This window comes from Geospiza fortis, unplaced genomic scaffold (assembly GCF_000277835.1).
Source record: "Geospiza fortis unplaced genomic scaffold, GeoFor_1.0 scaffold397, whole genome shotgun sequence".
In the NCBI taxonomy this organism is placed as follows: Eukaryota; Metazoa; Chordata; class Aves; order Passeriformes; family Thraupidae; genus Geospiza; species Geospiza fortis.
The window spans coordinates 301,750-322,844 of NW_005054537.1; the positions used below are offsets into that span (position 1 = coordinate 301,750).

General features: G+C 34.8%; 2 protein-coding genes across 6 annotated transcripts in view; one reads left to right on the forward strand and one right to left on the reverse strand.

The window, feature by feature from the left end:
• Nucleotides 1-19,598, forward strand: part of SGTB (small glutamine rich tetratricopeptide repeat containing beta) — a 22,324-nt gene extending 2,726 nt beyond the window's left edge. The window contains exons 2-10 of the mRNA XM_005429293.2: nucleotides 2,377-2,480; nucleotides 2,896-2,965; nucleotides 6,586-6,685; nucleotides 9,016-9,120; nucleotides 12,079-12,217; nucleotides 12,304-12,366; nucleotides 14,405-14,442; nucleotides 14,683-14,766; nucleotides 16,205-19,598. Of these exons, the coding sequence (XP_005429350.1) occupies nucleotides 2,377-2,480; nucleotides 2,896-2,965; nucleotides 6,586-6,685; nucleotides 9,016-9,120; nucleotides 12,079-12,217; nucleotides 12,304-12,366; nucleotides 14,405-14,442; nucleotides 14,683-14,766; nucleotides 16,205-16,316 (815 nt within the window). The 3' untranslated portion in view covers nucleotides 16,317-19,598. The remainder of the gene's footprint in view (nucleotides 1-2,376; nucleotides 2,481-2,895; nucleotides 2,966-6,585; nucleotides 6,686-9,015; nucleotides 9,121-12,078; nucleotides 12,218-12,303; nucleotides 12,367-14,404; nucleotides 14,443-14,682; nucleotides 14,767-16,204) is intronic.
• Nucleotides 1-21,095, reverse strand: part of TRAPPC13 (trafficking protein particle complex 13) — a 40,099-nt gene that overhangs the window by 2,197 nt on the left and 16,807 nt on the right. For 3 of the 5 annotated variants that reach the window (XM_031063861.1, XM_031063863.1, XM_005429294.2), the window contains one exon: nucleotides 17,906-21,070. The exons of 1 other annotated variant lie outside the window; for it this stretch is intronic. In XM_031063861.1, the coding sequence (XP_030919721.1) occupies nucleotides 20,966-21,070 (105 nt within the window). In that variant the 3' untranslated portion in view covers nucleotides 17,906-20,965. Of the gene's footprint in view, nucleotides 1-12,490; nucleotides 15,277-17,905; nucleotides 21,071-21,095 lie in introns of those variants that run through there. One more of the 5 variants, XM_031063862.1, reaches the window with a different exon arrangement.

Sequence of the window (21,095 nt, forward strand, 5' to 3'; positions counted from 1 at the left end):
GCAGGGAAGTGGTTTGGCAGGTGGTCAGTTCAAGCTTCAGCCACCTAGGTGTATGATGGTAGAGCTCCCGAACAGATAACTTTGGCCTTTGATATCAGACATAGGAAAAATCTCAGGTGAATAGCTCACGTGTGCATCAAATCTTTCCCTGATAATATCGAGCTTGCAGAATTTGACAGCGCCTCACTTGGATAAATGGGATATCAAGGTGCTGGCAGTCTGGCCTCCTGAAAAACTTTTCAGGCAAAACCAGGTTTCCACTCCTTTGACTTGACTGGAGTTGTGTTTTTGTATAGTGTTAAAACAGGGTAGTTACAGACCTTGTCAGAACTTATTATATTTTCTGATTTGAAAATGTTTCTGTTCAGCAATGTTTCTTTCTATGTGGGTTTCTGTTGTTGGCTTGCATTTAGCCACTGGTTATTCTAACCTATTGATTCATCCTACAAGAGGTCCTAATTTTATTATATCTATATATATCACATACACTATATGTGATAGATAGAAGGATTATAAATTCCATTTCGCACTTGAAGTAGAAATATGGGAATTTACAGCACCAACTAATTATTTGATGAAAATGCTGAGTAGTAATAATACTGTAGTCAGAGTAATTTTGTTTACACATAATGTGCACTGCTGCATTTTGTGAAACTCTTCTATATCATAGAGATTTGGTGTCATAGATTTAATGCTTTAAGAAAGATAAGGGATTGTGTTGTATTTCAAATTTATGCAAAATTACAAATGAGGAGAGGCATTCAAAAAAGGGAGTGCCTTTCAGTAAAAAAACTGGCAGGGAAAATTAGTAAGAAACTATTGCAACTGGCTTCCTATTATGCCATATAAGGAAAAATTATATGTGTTTCACTGATTTTATAATCAGCCTGGTAATAAAAAGTACTATTAAAGGTTTATATATATTTCAAAATTCAGCATAATCTGTTTTTACAAGAATTAAGTTTTTCACATAGCAGGAGACAAATGAGTTTAACCTGAATACCTCAGTGCTCTTACTGGGTGATTTAGGACCTGGTCAATTGATTTATAGATTATAGGACCAATTTGTATAATGCATATTTAGCAGTGTATTCAGTTGTTACATGCTATCAACTTTAACTTTGTGTCATGCCATACTGTTTTTAAGAAATTTCTCTTGTATAATTTTCTAAAAAAATACATCTTCCAGGTTTTACTACCTATTTTACAAATCTCTTCCCCCTCCCCTCCGACCCCTTCCTGCCAGCTGTGACATAGAAGATAAAAATTGGCCTTATAGTTTTTAATGTTCAGTAATTTTACTCTTCTAATTTTGGATCAGTGTTCAGTTTCATCATAATGCAAAAAATAATTCAAATTCTATTTATTATGTTAACATTGGATTGAGGGTAAGTTTAAATACTAAGAATCTGCTTTTACTGATACTTAATTTGAATTCAGATACTTGTGGTTGTGCCTAATATGTATTAAAACACCCATTTTTCTGTTGAAGCTAGGCTTTACAAAGACCCTTCTTTGTTCCTCCTCAGTTTTCAGTCTAAAACATTTAGATGATATATGTTAATAAAAACATTGTACTAGGTTCTTAAGATTATAAGGAAAATAATGATGTCATTTGCAATAGTTTAACTGTGTGTATGTACATATATATATATGTATATATATAGACAGAATTGTGTATAGTAATTGCCAGTAATCTTGTCTAATACTATGAGCATATTTAAAACTTCAGCTAGGGATATGGCTCTGCATTTTTAGGTTTTCATTTTTAGGTGAGTGTATTTACATTATTGCAGGCTAATCCTTACACACAGAACATGTGAAAGGATATTGCAGATATATTTTTTATAGGACAAAGTTTTGTGATTAATGCAGCATTTGATTAATAAAGTATCTTCAACTAAATATACTTTTTTTCCAAAAAAAGGTAAGACTAATAAGTATCTTGCCTTTGTTCTGTACAGTAAAGATGAACCATTTTCTTCCAGCTGTTACGGCACACAAATATATGCCAGTTGTGTGCTTTGAGGTGGTGTGTGTGACACATGGATATTTCTAGTCATGTTATGAGTTGTGGTGCTCTTCTTAAATCATTATATTTTTATATTTAAAAAAAGTTTAAAAGACTGAAAAAATTAAAATTAAAATTTAAATTGGTTTAAATATAATGGCCAAACTATATGTGGATTGTGTATATCTTAGATCTTTTTCAGCAAGCTCATTCTGTGGGGATCAGGAGATATTCTTTTTATGTTCCAAGGAGCTGCTTTTAGTAGTTGAATAAGGAAGTGAGTCACAGCTTTATAAATAAATTAGTGAAATTATGCTTATATTGAGAAACTGGTGACCTATGTTATTAAATTTTTTTCCTGTAAGTTGCAATTCAGTGTCTGGAGACTGTGTTTAAGATTACCCTGGAAGATACTCATCTTGCATCCTCACAGCATTTGATAGAAATGTTCACAAATTCTATTCAAAAGGTAAGAATTTAATTTAGATTCTAGAGTTACTCTTCTAAGGTTTCATATTGTATATGAATACAACAATATTAAAGTTCTGTATAGGTCAAAATGATGTGAAAACTTAAGGAAAATATGAAAAAACCTACATTTCCATAAAAGCTAGGATAATGTGAATCTTTAGGGGCAGTGGGAGGAATTAATTTCAGCTAGACATGGAAAATTCCATTTAGAGAATTACTAAAGAGTGGATGCCTCATTCTCACTTGAAGTTTTTTATTCTTCATTTAAGCATTTTGCAATTCCCAGAGATAAATGCCTGGTGTGCCTAAGGTCATTCGTAGTTTGCTGATGTTGCTCACTTCTTTGTGAAAGTTTTTGATAAAATCAGGGCTTATATATTAAAGGAAAAAATCTTGGTTTTATTCCCGTACAGAATGACATGCTGCCTCTGTCACGTTCTTTACCAGAAGGCGTTGTAAAGGCTGACCAACTGAAGGATGAAGGTTTGTAATAAAAATAGAAATAAATTTACTTATGCTCTTACTATATTTTTGCTTTATTGTGGGTAGTGATGGTATAGCAGCTGGGTACCACACGCCCCACAAAAAAACTTCAGCTTATAGATTCTCTGGTAACTGCTATGTCCTAAGAGGGCTAGGTAATTTGTTCCATCTGGGAGCAAAGGAAATAATGTTTGTTCTCTTCCTGGCTCTGGAGGTTGCTTAAAATCTATGGGATAACATGTAAAGTTGGAAATATTCCTAGGTAGCTGAAACTTTAAAGAATGAACAGCTATTGTTTGGCTGTTTGTGCATGGAATTGTTATACAAGTTTCTACTCATATTGAAATGGGTATGTGATGTCAAACATTGGTTAAAAACTGACCCAACAGAAGCCAATGGAAAAATTCTTGTGAACTTGCTAGGGTTAATATTTCACATATGTGAAATTATTTGTGTGCTTTATAAAAATTGCAGGCAAGCCAGTTGTTTATTTTCCCTCTGGCAGCTCTTACTGCTGTTCTGTGAGGAAAAGCAGCTGTACCATAGAAGTCACTAATGCTGCCTAAGAAGGAATCCATATTATTTCCCCTCAGAAAGAAGGGGAGAGAAATTATAAAAAGCATGTAGCACTGATAACTGTTATGGATTGATGCTTTATGAATCACATTGTTTATGACCTGTTAGATTTTCAGGTAGCTGAGTTTTATAGGAAAAACAAGTAAACTTCTAATTGCAAGGCAGAAATAATCCTCTCAAAATTTCTGTAATAATGTGGAAGAAGTCCTATTGTTTTTCAAAATGAATTCCATGTCTCTCTTACCTTAAAACTGGCCATGTGTAATCATAAATGCAGTTCACTACTGGCTCTGAAATACGTTTTCCTAATTGTTGGAGTTGCTCATTAGCTTTTTAATTCTGAGAATGAGAGCTCAAACATGGTTAGGTCACAAGTGAAAATGTGTTGGTAAGTTGTAACCTACCTGCTGTGAATGCTGGCTTTTTATTTTGCTGTTACTACCAACTCATGGAAAGTGAAGACTACCTCTTGGTTTCAGTATGGTTATTGAACCATAGGAATAGTCAGCACTTTGCAGGTGTGGGTGTTACAGCTCTTTTAAATCTGTGATTTTGGTCTTGCTGTCTTTCAGTCCACAAGGGTCTGTGAAATAGACTGAAGAAATGAAATTAGTGTGCTATGTGTTAGTCTTTGTGTGGTTTTACTAAAGTAATTCCACAGCTCTGCTGAAAAAAACTGGAAGGGTCTGGACTTGGTAACAAAGGACCGATTAGAGTGTCATCTGTCAGGGGCATTAGTAAGCAGTTTTGAACTGCTTGAAATGCCTCTGGTAATTTCCCATAATAAAAATAAAACTTTGTGTCCTGCTTTCTCTGTTGTTTTGATCCTACACATGTTCACGCACATATTATCTATCACCACTATCATGCTTTTCAGTTACGAGTATTTTCTAGCCTGAGTTAGGAAATAAATTAGATAACCTGGACAATTCTACTTGATGTGTATCGTATATAACTGTGACTTTCTGATTTCTATCTGTATACCCTCAACAATGGAACGAACAACTTGCCTCACCTTTGTGGCCACCAGCCTGCTCCTCTGGTTTCACTAATGAGTGGCAAAATAAAATCAGGGAGCTGAATTTTCTTTCTTGGTACCAGGAAGTAATATACACTCCAGACTACTCAATACTTGAATTTAGACACCTAACCTTGTATATCATTTGACACTTCAGCTTAGTGTAAGATGTGTAAAAGCACAGATTATGTGCAGGTTTGTATAGTGCAATGGTGGCCTGATTGTAAGAAGATCTGTGTTTTATTACCACAGCATAATTATAACAATAGGTAGTATTTACAGTATAGAGGACACATGTTCAGAAGTATAACCATTTATGTAATTTTTTTGTCCTAAGGATTTTGTATAACATTAAAATAGAATAATACAGTTGCTTTTCCTTATCTCAGCAGAATTAGTAGATCTAGCTATTTTTCTGTTCTCCTGTAGCAAGGTTGCAGCTGGAGAGAGAGATAACAAGAAGGGTATGCACTGATACTATCTCCAACTTAGCCTTGTATGCTGGGTCATATTCAGACCAGTATCAGAAATTCTAATGTTGATAGACATTGATGGCATTTTTGTTTTAAAGGAACACTAACTGCTGCAATCTTGCTGAGTGCAGCTGACTTGCAAGACTTTTTTGTCTGACAACATAATTTAGTGTACAGATCTTTACCTTAGAACAAAGGAAAGCTGCATAAACAGTGGGCCTCTAGAAACAAGAAAGATACTGTTACATTCTGCATGTATTTTGAAGGTATACATGCAAGTACAGTTTGTTTGAGTTCTCACTGGAAGGGACTGCTTACTATAATTACAGTCTAATACAGCAATATTAGAGGATGTGATTTTGTACTACTTTGATGATACTTTGTTACTTAAATCTGGTTTTGTTCACAAAGCTCTTTGTGTTCATGAATAAATGCAAGTATAGTTGCTTCAGTTAGTGCAAGCACTGAGGACTTGCTCCACAGTCTCGCTTTCTCTCAGAGATAAACTGTTGCACTGACTGAACTTTTCTAGCCTTTGCTTACGCAGTTACCTACATCAGTAGTAACTTATTGACCTATCCCTTGACTTGTTTATTTTAGGAGAAGGTTTAAATATTTGGCTGAAATACAAGAAGTCAGTGGAAGTCTATATTTTTCCTGACCATTTCTTGACATTTCTAGGAAATCAAGGCTTCTGTAGGATCTAGCTGGCCAAAAATTGATTGTAGCAGAACCACAGACAACTTTGGGCACTGAACTAAGGTTTTTTACTACTGTGTCATCAGGAAAGAGAGAACTACCAGGACTGCCTTGTGCTGGGGACAAAAGAATATGTAAGGTGTCTTTTGCTTTGAAAGACCTTAGTCCAGAGTTTTCTGTCCATAGAGAAGTTACATAAATGTTTCTGGGTTTTTTTCCACTGGACTTAAAATAGATGAAATGCGAAACTTTGCTACAAAGTAGAAGTTCTAAGCTCCCTTGGTGAGAAATGTTACTTCTGAATCCTTTTAGATTGCTTACACTATGCATAGTTTTCATTCTCTTAATGAGTTAATTATTTAGTGTCACAAAAATGGGGCTTATTTGCTTAGTTTTACTTTCATTTGATTTTTTTGGTGGTGTTACTTAGATACTTACTAACAAGTTGTTGGGACATATAAGAAAATGAGATTAAAAAATTAACATAGCATATTGGGCTTGCAAAGATCGTTTATACTAGAGGGGAACTGCAATTACAATTATACTTCTCAGTGTAGTGATCTTTCCTTAACAGCAGAAACTAGCTGGAAAGTCTGAAATATCAAAATGAAAAGAGGAAGATTTCTGTGTTGTACTGCAACGTACATAGTAAACTTCACAGACATAGTAGATATTTTTATTTACATTATTCCATGACTTTTCTGTTTAAAGTATGTATCTCAAAAAAGTGCAGTCATAACTCACTTCTGTAGATGCTAAAAGGTAGCTGTTCTGTTTCTTGCATACAGAGCTGTCTCATCTAACTACATACTGTCTCATCTAATTACTTAAGAGCTTTTTATAATTCATTTCAGGTAATAATCATATGAAGGAAGAAAATTATGGTGCTGCAGTGGATTGTTACACTAGGGCTATAGAACTGGATCCAAACAATGCAGTCTATTACTGCAACAGGTAAACCCAAAATGATATGCACCTTTCATTCTTGGACTTTGTTAACATTACTGTAAAAATAAATTGTGAAGGAGGTCAAAGGCTAGAAACCCCTATTTAGAAATCTATTGCTGGATTTGTAAAATTAGAGTAAAAATGGGCTCATTCAGCATGTCTGTATCAGTTAAAATGGGCTTTAAAATTACTTACAACTCTTCAGATAAGATACTGTGTGTGTCAGGTTGTCTATATTAAATCATAACGTAGGCTGTGATTTCTAGCCTGCTGAGAGTAGTAAAAGCCTTTTTCTCTAGTGTTCTAGTGACTCAGCTGCTCTCTCTGTTTCCTTGAGTACTAGCTACCACTGGCAAAAAAAAAAAATCATCAATGCTGGAATACCATTTTGGAGATTTCAAGCATTTTGTAAATAGTATTTTCATGTGTGACCTGTTGAAAAATAACAATGCTGCTGTTACAGTTTTCTTATCTAATCTTGTTCTTTACCATCATGAATGAAGAAGACATAGTGATTTGGCAGCAGGTAAGCTTGGAAGGGCATGATAACCTAGTTACAGCTGCCTGCTCTTGCGGAACACTGCTTGGAAGAGCAGCCAAAGAGCAAAGGCAGCCCCAGCTTTAGCCCCTACTGGAATGAACCCACTTCTGGAGTGCCTCCATTATTAATTTAAGGATATAGGATATATGAACTTAAGTGCTATCAATCTGGCCTTGTGGCACTGTACCCACTGGATTGTGCTGTTTTTGAAGCTCTGCATCCATTGCTCCAGAGTTTAGTTTGTGATAAATACAAATGAGAGATTCAGTGTTTAAAGGCAAGCTTAAAGAGAAAGGAAATTATGCAGTTTGCTAACATTTTACATATTTAGGATGGCAGTTTAAAAGTGTAAATCATCTACACTCCTTGTGAAAACTGATCACATGAGTCACTTTATGTACAAAATGGAAATATCAGACCAGATTCAAAAGCTTCCTGAAATCACTGGAAGTTTCCTCAGTACAGGCTTAAATGTCAAAGTTTTAATTAGCAAGAGCAGAAATAATTTTTGTGTTGCATCACCACATACCACATTTGTGAGAACCAAAATGAATCTCAATGTCAGTCACTACAGTATTGTATGTAATTATTTAAAAGAAAACAGGAGTTGTTTGGAGTTTTGTGGATGATTGAGTATTTCAGTAAGTATATACCTTATTCTTATCTTAAGCTTGTTAGGGAGTCATGGGGACATGCTGCATTCAGTGGGACTGCTTTTTATCCACAGCAGCGCAGAAAAGAGTGGACTGATATGCCCTCAAAATTTTAACTGGCCATGTAAATCTTCTTGAGAACATGGAAAAATGTTTTCTGTTCAAACGCATGTGAGAACAAGCATTGCCCCCAGCTTTTATATATAAATCTTCACTGGCATCTGTGAAGTTGCACAACTGTTTAACAGCCCAAAACAGATAAGTAGTCCCATTCAGAAGACATTTTAATCAAAGTCAGAAAAACCCAAGCAATTTGGAGCTAATCACAGGACAAAGGATTCTTAATAGCAAAGATATATTCTTTATGCAATGAAAATATTTTAATTTTTACTATAATTTTTTAACCAAGGAAAAATAAATGAGAGTGGTTTGTAACCTTTCAAACTGGTGAAGTTTTGATTATTAGTGTGTTTCATTTTAATTGTGTCACATTCATTTAATTTAATGTGTCCTTTTTAATTTGGTCAAGTCTTTAATCTTACTCTATTAGTATCTGCAACATTTAGTATTTCTCCAATATAAAGATGTAACTGTAATTTAGTAATGCAGAGGTTATTGAGATGAATTATAAAATCCTGAGCAGGAAAAAATCACAGCATTCCTTTGAATGTCTGTAAAACTATACTTCTGGAAAACACCAATTACATAAAGTATTTCTCCTTAACAGTGATTTTATATAAACTACTACTTGACAGTTTCACTTCTTGTAATAGGTTTTATGACTTATTCTGTGTGTAGTCATATGCTAGATCTTAGACAGTTCCTTAGAATTATTTGTCCTTTGTGTCCTCAGAGGTGAGTACATGTTCTCCAAAACCATAGTCCAGCAATGCACTTAAGCACATACATAACTCATAACATTTCCTTGTCCTACTTCATTAAAGAAAGTTAAGCATAGCCAAAATAGCGAATGAAAAGTCAGTAAGATTAAATAAGTCAGAAATGTGTGAATATCTAGGCTTGGGCTTTGGTTGTTTTGTTTTGGGTTTCTTTGGTTTGGCTTGGTTTTGGTTTTTTGTATGTTTTTTGGTTGGTTGGGTTTTTTTTGACAAAGCTTCATTTCCTTACCATCTTTCTCTTAGGGCTGCTGCTCAAAGTAAGCTCAACAACTTCAGGGAAGCAATAAAGGACTGTGAGAGTGCCATAGCAATAGATCCAAAGTACAGCAAAGCATATGGAAGAATGGGGTAAGCTAATAGAAATCTGAGTAAACACTGTGTACATTACCATAGATTTTCTGAAATATTTGGAGGCACTTACAGAATTCACTGTAATTCACTTACAGAAACATTGTTGTGTAAGTATAACAATTTTCTGAAGGTGACCCTAACAGACTGTCAGCTCTTTTTCTATGTGGTTGATACCAGCATTTCCAGCAGCTTTCATCCGTTTGCAGTTTTTCTCTTTCTCAAATTGCTGGATTTAGTTTGGGAAGTAATGATGGACTATCTCCTAACTAGTTAAAAGGAATGAAAATTCTGCTGTTGGTACACTGAATCTGTTAATGATGCTGTTGGAGAACAGCACTGGGGCTTCACACTAGCAGGAATAAAGCCACAGTTTTTCTTTTCTATAATTTTTTGTAAGCAGATATTTTAGCAAGAATAAGCTATGTCTCTTTGGCAGGTTTTCTCAGCAATGTCTGAGAGATTAACTGTATAGCCTCTTGAGGGTGGTTTTAAGTGTTAACTGAAAACAATGTCAGGAATGCTCTAACAGGCTGTTGGTTTGACTGAAGAGCCATTCTTCCAAGATGTCTAGCTTTGCATTTTCAATAATCAAGCACATTGTAGTAGTGCAGTTAATGCTGCATTATGTCTTTTGAGGTTATATTTATACCAGTAAATTAAAAAATGCTTGGGATTGTTTGTTGAGTCAGTTGGCCCAAAATGGCTTATGTCCATGTTAATAAAATTTACTTTGCAGTATGGAGTGGCCACATTCAAACAACCTATTGCTAAACTGCATTGATCTGTATTAAATTCTGAACCATGCCCTGAAATTGTCTGTGATAATTCTTGTTGGCTTGGGACAAAACCATGCAGGGGACATTTATTTTAAGATAAAATATGGTGGAATTCTATCACTTAAAAACTTTCCATAATACAGTTCATTTACTAATACCAACCTAGACTAAGGAGCTTTTGAAATGATGAATTGATTTCAGAATTTTAGGTTGAATTGGTTGTTGAATTGGTTTTGTTTCATTTAACTCTCCTTAGATTGTTTCTTCATATAGCACCATCCAGGCTCCCTTGATTTCACTGATACGGAGAGATGCTACAGGCTGATTTAACTATTTTAAAGTTTTGGGTGTAAGACCAGTGTTTCTTTGATACACACTGAAAGTGGGACCATTCTCAGACAATCAAGCTTCTCTTTATTTTATTGTCTGGTTGTTCTAATAGAGGACATATTTGAGCTACAAGCCATTGCTTAACCCAGTAGATGAATAAACATTTGGCACAGGCTGATTGAGGAAATCATGCTTGTTTAGTAATAAGTGGAAATCCCACCCCCATGCCCCCAGTGTAGAAAATACCTTCTCATCAAAAAGTCCTTACGAAAAAGATGTGCTCTCTGATGGCATTATGGAGACATATCAGTTTTTCTCAGAATCTTACAGAAATTCTTTGTTATATCACAGAAAGATGCAGAAATGCCACAAATATTCAGAGATGGGAGACATTTTAAAGTGGGAATGTCAGTTAAAGGTGGTATTTCCAGCATGATCCTGAACGACCACTTGCCTGGATAGGAGGTGTGAAGAAAGAAATAGTCTGCTGTTCTGACTTGTACTGTGCTCCCAGAAACTTTCTCTGTAAAATACTTTTTCTGTATGAAGCACTATTGCATCACAGAAATAATGGATTGCATTTCTTGTCTGGGCAGAAACTATTTTGGCAAGTTAATGGGCCAAAAGTGAGAGACTGTGTTTTCTGGGGGTAAATTATTTAAGAGAGAAAACACTAATACTGTGTGGATTCCTCCAGGAGCTAGATGGGAAATTCCTGGAGTTTTATACTCTTAGAGCCATGACAATCACAGATATATCTAAAACACTGAACTTGTTTGCATGAGATGAAAGACCAAAGTCTGTTAGTGGGCATAAGCACAGGCTTATCAAACCAGGCTGTGTAGTTCAGCATCAGATGGTTAACTCAAGTACTAAATATCTGAATGTGGGTTACACAAATCTTCTACAAAATGTGGAAAAGATCAGATTAGTTTTTTGGTCAGTATAAATTGAAAATACAGTGGCAGATAAATTGAAACTGCAGCCACATGGACTTCTGTAATAGTTCAAAGAAAGATGGTATTTTAAACATAGTAGCTAACCAAATTTGAAGTAAAATACTGCTTAAAAGTAGTAGGTCTATCCTGTGCTCTCATGAGCTGCTGGAGCAGAGTCTTTTTCAAAACATTAAATATGGTTTCTTACAGCATTTTACATATATTACTACTATGCTGTGTAACTTATTTGTCAAGATGTTGAAGTACAAGATCCAAAAGGAGAACCTTTACATTGATCCTGAGACAAAAATGCTGAAACATGTAGGTCCAGTATTTTAAAATGATGAAAATGGTAATAATAAAAGTAATTTTATATAAACATATAAAGACAACAATATAATCATAAAACATCTCCTCTATTCAAATATTTAATACAGTATTTATTATATTAAAAGTATGGGGTTTTAATATATATAAAAATAAACACTGCATTTGTAGGTCTAGTTTCTTAACATTGCATAACTCATATTAAGAGTATCTTTGCCCTACCTACCCATGTGAGTTTCTAAATAATCTCTTAGGTCAAAAGAACTGGAAAAAACACTTAGAGCTTATGCAAAAAGGCACAGATGCCAGATACAGCTTCTGGTCTTAAGGTGACAAAAGTCACTTGATGATACCAAAGAGTTTTTAATGAAACTTGTATATATATGAAACAGACAATGCAAATTGTGTTCTTGAGGGATCGCCTTCTCTACAAAAACAAATGCTTAAACTAAGCAGTAGTACCTGTTTTAATTAAATGGTCAAGCTAAAAATCAGTTGTGAGATACTATTTTACTTAGAACAGAAAATATATCATTAGCTTTTGATGATCATTTATGTTCTAACCAGAATTTATTTCATATTAGGTTGGCTCTGACCTCCGTGAATAAATATGAAGAAGCAGTTACCAGTTATCAAAAAGCACTGGATCTTGATCCAGAGAATGACTCTTACAAGTCAAATTTGAAAATAGCAGAACAGAAACTAAGAGATGTGTCCAGTCCTGTAAGTTTGCTCTATATCTATTTATTTACAATAGTTTAAACTGGGATTTTGTAGGAAACTTAGCTTCAATTGCAATTTGTTTGTAGACTGGAACTGGACTGAGTTTTGACATGGCAAGCTTGATAAACAATCCTGCCTTCATTAGTATGGTGAGTATATCTCAAGGTTTGCATTATCCCGTTTTAAAAACTGAACTTTTAAGAACAACTGTTGTTCAATAACACAAGCAATTTTAATCAGTATTATTATAGCAATAGTTTTATTACACTGAATTTAAACTTTTCTACATCATTTTACACACAAAACAAGAAGTGAAGCAAGTATCTCCAATAAAGCCTGTCTTATTTCCAGTTGATTCTATTACTTATAGAAAAAAACACATATAGGTTAGCTATGCTGTTTTTATGTATGCTATGACAGAAAGCTTTTGTCAACAACATGATGAAAATTTCTTCAATTCCCCACAGAACAGTTAACAATGATACAAGGACTAAAGTAACTCTTCTTTGGGAGAACTATCCAAGAGACCTTTCTGTTCTTACTCTTTCAAATTATCCCTAGTAACCTTAAGACTTCAAAAAATGAATATAAATATCATGTACTGCATTCTTCTTATGTTCAATACAATAACAAATTGTGTACTTCTCCCTCAGTGTAGTCTTTCTTTTCCATATGGCTTTCTTAACAAAACAGAATTAATTAACTTTGTAGAATGGAATTTCAAGAAAAATAAATGAAAAAAAACCCACAGAAAACAACCCCCAAACTTACTTCCTTTAAGAAAGCAGTTAAAACTTTAGAAGCACTCTGCTAGCTTCAATGGAACAGCACATTTCAGCCAGTGCTTTTGTATGGAAGTGCACTGCATTCAAAAGAGATCCATATATCTGGTTTGGTAACATGGTCCAAATAATAGAGACAGTAGGCAAGGGAAAAGGGAGCAAGTTCTCTGATGGCATTCGTGATTAAATAGCACTGCATCTATGTGTACTACTTCACTGGCCACATGATGTACTTAAAACAACCTCTGTCTGTTGGAAATCAATGATGTATGGAGCTGACTTTGGGGAAAGGATCTTTTACATTGTTTCCAGAAGACACTGGGTGAACTAGATAGGACACAGAGCACTTATTTGGAATGAATGAGTTCTTTTCCCAAGGTGTAGTTACTTGGATATTTTTGTTAAGGCGAAAAAATTGCCTCACTGTCTGACCTTGAGAAAATTGGTATTAGCCTCAGTTTTTTTGCTTCTAAACTAGATAAAGCTTATTACTGATGGAAGAAACTAACCCTATATTGAGCACAGAATTGACCTGCATGTGACATTTTATCCATTTTATATCTAACTATTAACTAGACAAAAAAGTTTATTTACTTTTGAGTTATCTATATATGTTGATGTATTGATCAATAAAATGAATATAGGATATATCTGATTTTTGTAATATCTTTAATAGGACAGTTAAGAAACACATATTGTGTTTTGTCTACTGGTGATGCATTCATACAGACACTGATTTCTGTAGGAATTACATTACTAACATTGAAAAATCACATGTTTTTTCCTATAGTATCAGTCCACAGACACCCTTACACTATGGTAAAAGCAATATAATTTTAGAGGTATCTAATGAATGAGAAATTTAAATAGCCTCATTCTTACTACAAAATAAGAAGATGCACAGTTACCAGCGAAGATATATGTTACCACAAAACCATACTACAAAGTAAGTCCACACTCCAATTTGGTCTGAAATATTTTGTGGCCATAATCTTAACTGTTAATGCCTGGTACTAATAGTAGTTACAAAATTAATTTATCCAGGCTGAGAAGCAACAAAATACAGACTTTTGTCCAAAAAGTCCAGTTGAAAACATTTGTCCTTGCAATTCTTCAATACTTCATTTGTTTGTTTAGTTTTCTGGGGCTGGGTTTTTTATGTTAAATGGCTTGTCATATTTTTCATGTCTGAATCTATAACCACTATTTTTTCTTTAACACATAACAAATTGTATCAGCTTCATTTCCATGAAATATGTTGCTGTAGTGACTCTTTTTGCTCTGCATGTAAACTTAATTTTGTAACAAAACAGAAGAGAGCATGTGGGTTTCTTCTGCATGATTTTCTCAGTGATAGCCAAGTAGTAAATGTTTTATAATTTCAGCTGTATGTTGTCTATTCTAGGCAGCAAGCTTAATGCAAAATCCTCAAATTCAACAACTGTAAGTATTAAATTGGGTTATCATTAAAACAAATGTCTTAAGACGTTTGAATTAATAAAAGATGCATAGTACTTACAGCTGTATTTTTGAAATGTAGATATATGATTGAAAACGTAATTTTATTTTGCTTACAGTAAAAGTTTAGCTTCTTCTCCTTGCAACTTAGTTCCTCTTAGCAATTCAAAAAATAAGTGGGGCTTATTGCACACCCCAATGCAAACACTGTGCTAACTGTTTCAGGATGTCAGGGATGATGTCAAATGCCATTGGTGGCCCTGCTGCTGGGGTTGGTGGCCTTTCGGATTTGTCCAGCCTGATCCACGCGTAAGTGAGAACTGCATGGTTTTTACTGTCACATTTGTAGCAGGGTAACTGTGCAACATCTATTTAAAAGGGAGCAGTGTCAAGGGAATAATACTGTGGTCTGTTCCCACTGTTTGTTATTAAAACCAGGAACATTAAGACTTATTTTCCAGGGCTGCATTTGTTTGCTCCGTACATTGCCATCAACTGGAATGACTGAACTGCTGTGTGCTCAGCTTCACTTTCTGGCTCTCACACGTTGTTATTTTCTAGTGCCACTTACTAAATTCCTTTAAATCTTTTAAGTACTCCTACATGTGCTTTCAAATTGTGTTGATAACTACTTAATATCTCAGATACTATTTAGGAAAGCTACGGATTTACTTAGCACAAGTCAAACAAATTTCTGCTCTGGCATCCCTTCATTTAGATGAGGAATGTTTCAGGGAACTCCGGATAATGAAGAATACCTTTACAAAACCCAGGACCGAAGGTTTTTATACTAGAATGATGATATCCATCTGGAAGGGTCTGCAAAAAAACATGCCATTTGCTTACACCCCATGATCTCTAACAGGGCATACAATTTTACTTTATTTCAGCATTCTAGCCAATTCCAAACTATTTTTAAGTTTCACCTCTTCAGGGCAAAAGTAACTTATGATTTACATCACACACAGAAATGTCTTGCTGCAAAAATTTAGGGCTATTTTCATAAAAACTGTGTACTGTGCAGACATCTATAAAAATGTGGCTTTCCTTCAACCTGCACTGTAGTTTGAAGGAGTCTTGATAGTTTGCTACTTGCACAAAATGCAGAAATAACAGAGACGACAAGCTAGGCTTTTCGTGAAATCATTTTTTACTTACTTTTTTTTAATTAGTAAACAAGTGCTGTGCTTCTCTTATACATGGAATTAGTCTCTGCTATTAATTTAATCCTTAAGCTACAACTGTTATAGATAGATCCGTTATGACTTCAGTCATGAAAGATACAAAAATTTGATAGTATGCTTGCTTTCAATTAATGACATTGTGTTCACAAGTACAAGTCAGCAGCTGCATAGTGTATTTCTGGAACCATTAACATAAGGTTGCATGCCAACTCTAAGAGTAGTTACTTTAAACAGTTAGAGTGGATCCTGTCAAAAAGAAGGTAATAAATCACTGGAGCAGATGTGTTATTTTACCATAAAAGGCAACATATTTTGTAAGGTGATACTTTTCTCCTCCATGTTACCAAGTAGAAGTAATAGTACTAAAGAATGAAAATAAATTTATGACAATGATCTTGTTTGGAGACACTTCAACCAGGTAAATTCCTAATACTGCAAATCCCTTAAACTGGAAATTAAGGTGTCTTTAATCTTAATTTTAATGTAATACACCTTTCAGCTGTATTGTGATGTCCTGTTTTCTCACAAATGCTGCTGAGCTCACTTAAAACTGTTCAACACAGGGGGCAGCAGTTTGCACAGCAGATACAACAGCAGAATCCTGAGCTCATAGAGCAACTGAGAAATCATATCCGGAGCCGATATTTGAGTGGCAGCACTGAAGAACATTCCTGACTTCAACAAGTCATACGAATTGGAATGATGTATAACCCCAAAACGCATAACATAGTTAGTAGCAAAAGCACCATTGTAACTCTTCTGCTTGAATAGAAGACAGAAAATTCTTTGTGTGTGTTTGCAAACAAGAATAAATCTGGTAAACAGATCTCTTGCACATAACTTGGAACATAGCGTTTATGTATAGTTACTCCTCTGAAAATCAATACACTGAATAGGTGGTTTATCAAAATCCCCAAGTCCAAGTCATTTCAGTATGTGCATCAGATTGACCTCCGGGGCTGCTGAGTGGGGAGGAGTTTTGTAGGGCACTGATCTTGCCTAATAGCTACTTCTAAAATGATAGTGTAAAAGATACGTTACTTATATGGTGAGAATCATGATGGCTGTACTCCTTTAAACAGTACTGAAATACTGAAATGTTGATACAATAGGCCCATCTGACGTGCCCTTTTGTAATGAGCATTAAGTAGTGTTGGTATAGTGAGTACTTAAAATTCATGCTTGAGAAATCTGTTTCCTTAATGCTGTGGAGGGGCTTTCATGAGTAACAGGAAATACATTTCAACTTTTCATTGGGCAGAAGAGAGGGAGATGACTGCATATGAAGGAGTAGCACATTTTGTGGAGAAAGAGAAGACAATAAATCTGGGCAGGATAATGCACAGAAATCAAAATGGAACTTTGCTTGGGAAAGGAAAGTTGTAGCGTTTTCTACTGCCATGTACCCTCATCATGATGGTAGCCCTGGAGGTCACAATTATGGCACTATGTTCCTAGGCATGGCAAGCTGTTTTACATTCCATATGTATGCAGTATTTAATATAAACTTAAAATTCTTAACTGTAATAAGCTAAAACTGAGCCTGTGACTGTACAAATAACTAGTACTGAAAATTTTAAAAAAGAACTGCCTTAGAAGGATTCTTTTTCTATTCTTGTGTGATAAATCACTGGCTTAAACAATTGGGGATTTTTTTTAATTACACATATCTATCTAAAATGATGGTTATATAGTCAAGTTAAAGATTTTTCAACTCTATAGTATTTGTTTCTTGCTCAGTTAATATTATTCTTGCAAGACTGCTGCTCTTCTGTATGTCTACTATGTTAACTTTTTTTACTCTGTTTACTGTTCACACTGCTTTGTGATACAAAGTACACTTGTTCTTAGCCCAGGGACCTTCTCAACACACTTTCCTCTTCCTATATCTAAATTAATTTGAGGAGCCGGCTTTGAATTTTTAGGCAAAGTGATCTCTCACGGCCAGTTAGTCTGGAGGAATAACAACAGACTCCCAAATGGAGAAATACACAGAAAGTCCTCAACCTTAGACTTCATATCCAATTGATCTTGTGCTCATAAAAGAGCTCCTCCAGCAGAAGCAAATGCAAAATTTGGGGGTAAGTAATAAACTTGATTCTAACAAATTATCATTGTACATCTATGGTATGACTCTCACCCTAGTAAACCAGAGAGAAAAATGCTGATCCAAGGACAAATGAAAGGAATTGGAGAAAACACAAATCTAGGATATCCATATTACCATCTGTTGAATAAAGAAGTAAAGCTTAATACATAAACAATTTTAAGACATTTCATACTTTATTGAATGGCTTGCCTATGTACAGCATTAAAATGCTTCTGAAAATTCTCTCTTTAAGTTGGTGTAGCTGCTTTCTTCAGGTTGTAGAGATACTTAAGCTTTACATTAAATACATTTTCAAGTAACAGCTTCTGACTCAACATCTGATGACAAGAAAGAGGATCCCTAAAGGGATCTTTTGTCAGAGGTAGCTCAGATCCTGAATATTATTCATTCAAGGAAACTTAAGTAAGTTCAATTACACTGAGTAGGACAGGAACACCGTTTAGAAGGAAGCTTTATGGAGGCTCTGGGTGGGCTACAAAAAGTGTACAGGTATTACTTGGAATGCTGTGTTGTGTCAGGAGAGAAGTGTTGTACCTAGTATGTTAAACTTCACAGTTCCTTTTAATTCTCTTTCACATCTTCAACTGCCCAAAGAGTGTTTCACTAACTTTGATAGGGAGAATATAAAATCCATGGTGAAGTGGGCAGCCCTGCCAATATCTCTGTAGAAACTCAAATTATTCTCATTTTGCAAGAGCAATCCTCCTGCAGTTACTTTTCTGCTTTGAGATAGTGTCATGAATGTCATGAGAGTTCCTTAAGAACTACAAAGTATGTTAAGATCCAAAAGGGGCAGAAGAAGTTGTGTACTTTTACTGTTAAGTACAAGCTCCATAGCTTACTGGATTTATGGGAGAACAATCCTCAAGGTTAAATGGAATGAAGCATTGGTTAGTTACCTGAAAACTACTCTTGAAGTCATCTTCATGGAGTTGTAACTTTCACTTCACATGCTACAATATTGTCGTGTTTAGGTTTTACTTCAGATAATACCAGAGTATATATTAAAACGTTAACAGCATTAGCTAAGCCTTCAGGAACGTGCTACAACTGACTGGCACAATACTTTACTAGTAAACACTCTCTGTTTCTTATGTATTAACAGAAGGGGCTTTATAGCCTAAACAAAAAACAGTGAAACCAGTAACAGGAGCTGTTATTACATGCTTTTCCACTGAAACCATGAACAGAGAGATCATTTATGCTAAAGTCTGCTTTTCTTTGAATTGCCTAGATTGTTTCAGTCATGCAACATGTCTTAATCACAGGGTGTGGAAGGAAGCTTTTCCCGTGTAGTAACTGCACTGTATCTTGTGCTAAAATTTTTCATCCTGCTAGATAAAGTGGTAAACCACAATCCCTGTAAATATTGCTTTAATTTAAGATCAGTTGTGGTTTATCATTCAACTGAGCAAATCTGCATTTACACCTAATTGTTTTGTATCATTACTGTTCCATCAGTGTATAAGTACAATAATTTGTTAGAGAAGAAGGTATTTTGCAATCAATTGTGAACTCCTGTAACCTGCTTGCATGGGAGTATATTCTTCTAACTATGATCATAGAGACACTTAATGAAATATTCAGCTTAGAAACTGTTTCAGTTGCACTCTTGGTTTTGTAACAAGTGCATAGTAAAATCACTCATGCATACTGAGATAGAACTAGCTCTGTAACTTTGAGTAGATTGTTTTATGGCAACAGAAAGTCATACTGGCATAATGCAACTTGTCTACTATTTCTGTATCTCTCCTACCTCTTACTGCCATATGGTTACATCTCCTTCAATTTGTGTAGTTTAACTCAAAGATATATTATAAATAAAGTTATATACTTTTTTGTCTGTATAGTTGTGGTTTTCTGGTTTAATTTTTTATGTATCTCAAGTAACAGGAAAATTGCATTCTTTATATACCCGTTTATGTTAGTTGGATTTTATCACATAGGCAGGATGCATTTCTAATTTATTCTTTCCTGTATGGACTTAGTCTCTCAATATAGAAAGCTGGTCCTCAATTTATACAGTATTTTAACACTGAATAGTACTCTTAAGATTTTATACATGGGAAGCCTTAAGTAAAATAGTGTCAATACTAACTATAAATTTGCTAAGTGCCAACATGGTAGCTGAGAAATACAAGCTGCTGATTAGAGTCTTTAACACTAGTTCTCCTAGTGTTAAACTAGGAAAGACAGTTGCCATTTTATCTACTAAATGGCTACTTCTGGGTAACCATAGATGTTTCAGCCAAAAATATTTCCAGTTTTTGTGAAAACAAAGTTAGGGAAAAGGACATTATAGTGCTTGACCAGGCCCAAAACATCTTCCTGTATATGCTTTAGAGAACTTGATCTAAGAGAGCAATGCAGGGTGTTTTTTTCCTTTTTTTTTTTCCTTAAAAATCTATTTAATTGCCTCTGGGATGGAAAGAATAATTGTCACCACCTTATTTTAACAATAAAAAAATACCTGAGTTCTACTATTTTAGTTTTCAGTTCCCTACTAATTGGAAAATAACATGCCTGTTGACAGCATGTCCTGTATTGCAGGGATGCACAACTCTGCTCATGACAGCAGCTAATTGGGACAGATTTGCTGTATTGCTTCCTCTTCAAAGAGTGAGCCACAACCAACACAGTGTTTGACCTATACTCCAATTCCTAGCTCCAAGTGCCTCTAACAGTGCCAGCTCCAGTCTCTCATCTTATGCCTTTATCAGGTTTTATTTCCTATGGCTATACATGTACCATGCAAACACATTGCCATGCCAGCTACCCCATATTATATTTTTTTGGATTTGGATTCCTGGAACTTGTCTGTAAAAGGTCAGTTCTTTTGAACTGAAGTTAGTCTTGTCAGACCCATGATTTTGAAAGGGTTTAAATACTTATAAAAAATTAAAATAAGAAAAATAAGCACAAAATGCTAGTCTTTTTTATCAATCTCATCCCCCCGTCCTGAGATGATGTAAATGCAATATAATTTGCTAGAATTACACTTTTTTCAAAGGTTTTCTTTTTAGTAGATAAAATGCATATGTATGTTTTAAAAGATTTGAAAACATTCAAGAAATGCTCAGAGAAATTAAATAATCATCACATTTACAGCTATATAGGGATTTGATTTTGTTTGTACTCATTTTAGAACAGTTGACTGCAAAAACATCAAGAAGTTGGTCAAAAAAACCCCAATAAAACTACAGATTTTTTTCCCTCAGCTTTGCTTGATTTCTGAAGAAACTACACAGACTTGTGCAATATCATCATACTCATATGTTCTCTTCAAAAATGTGTCTGTAAGTCTTAGGCCAGAGACACTCTAGAAGGGGAAAATATTTATAAGA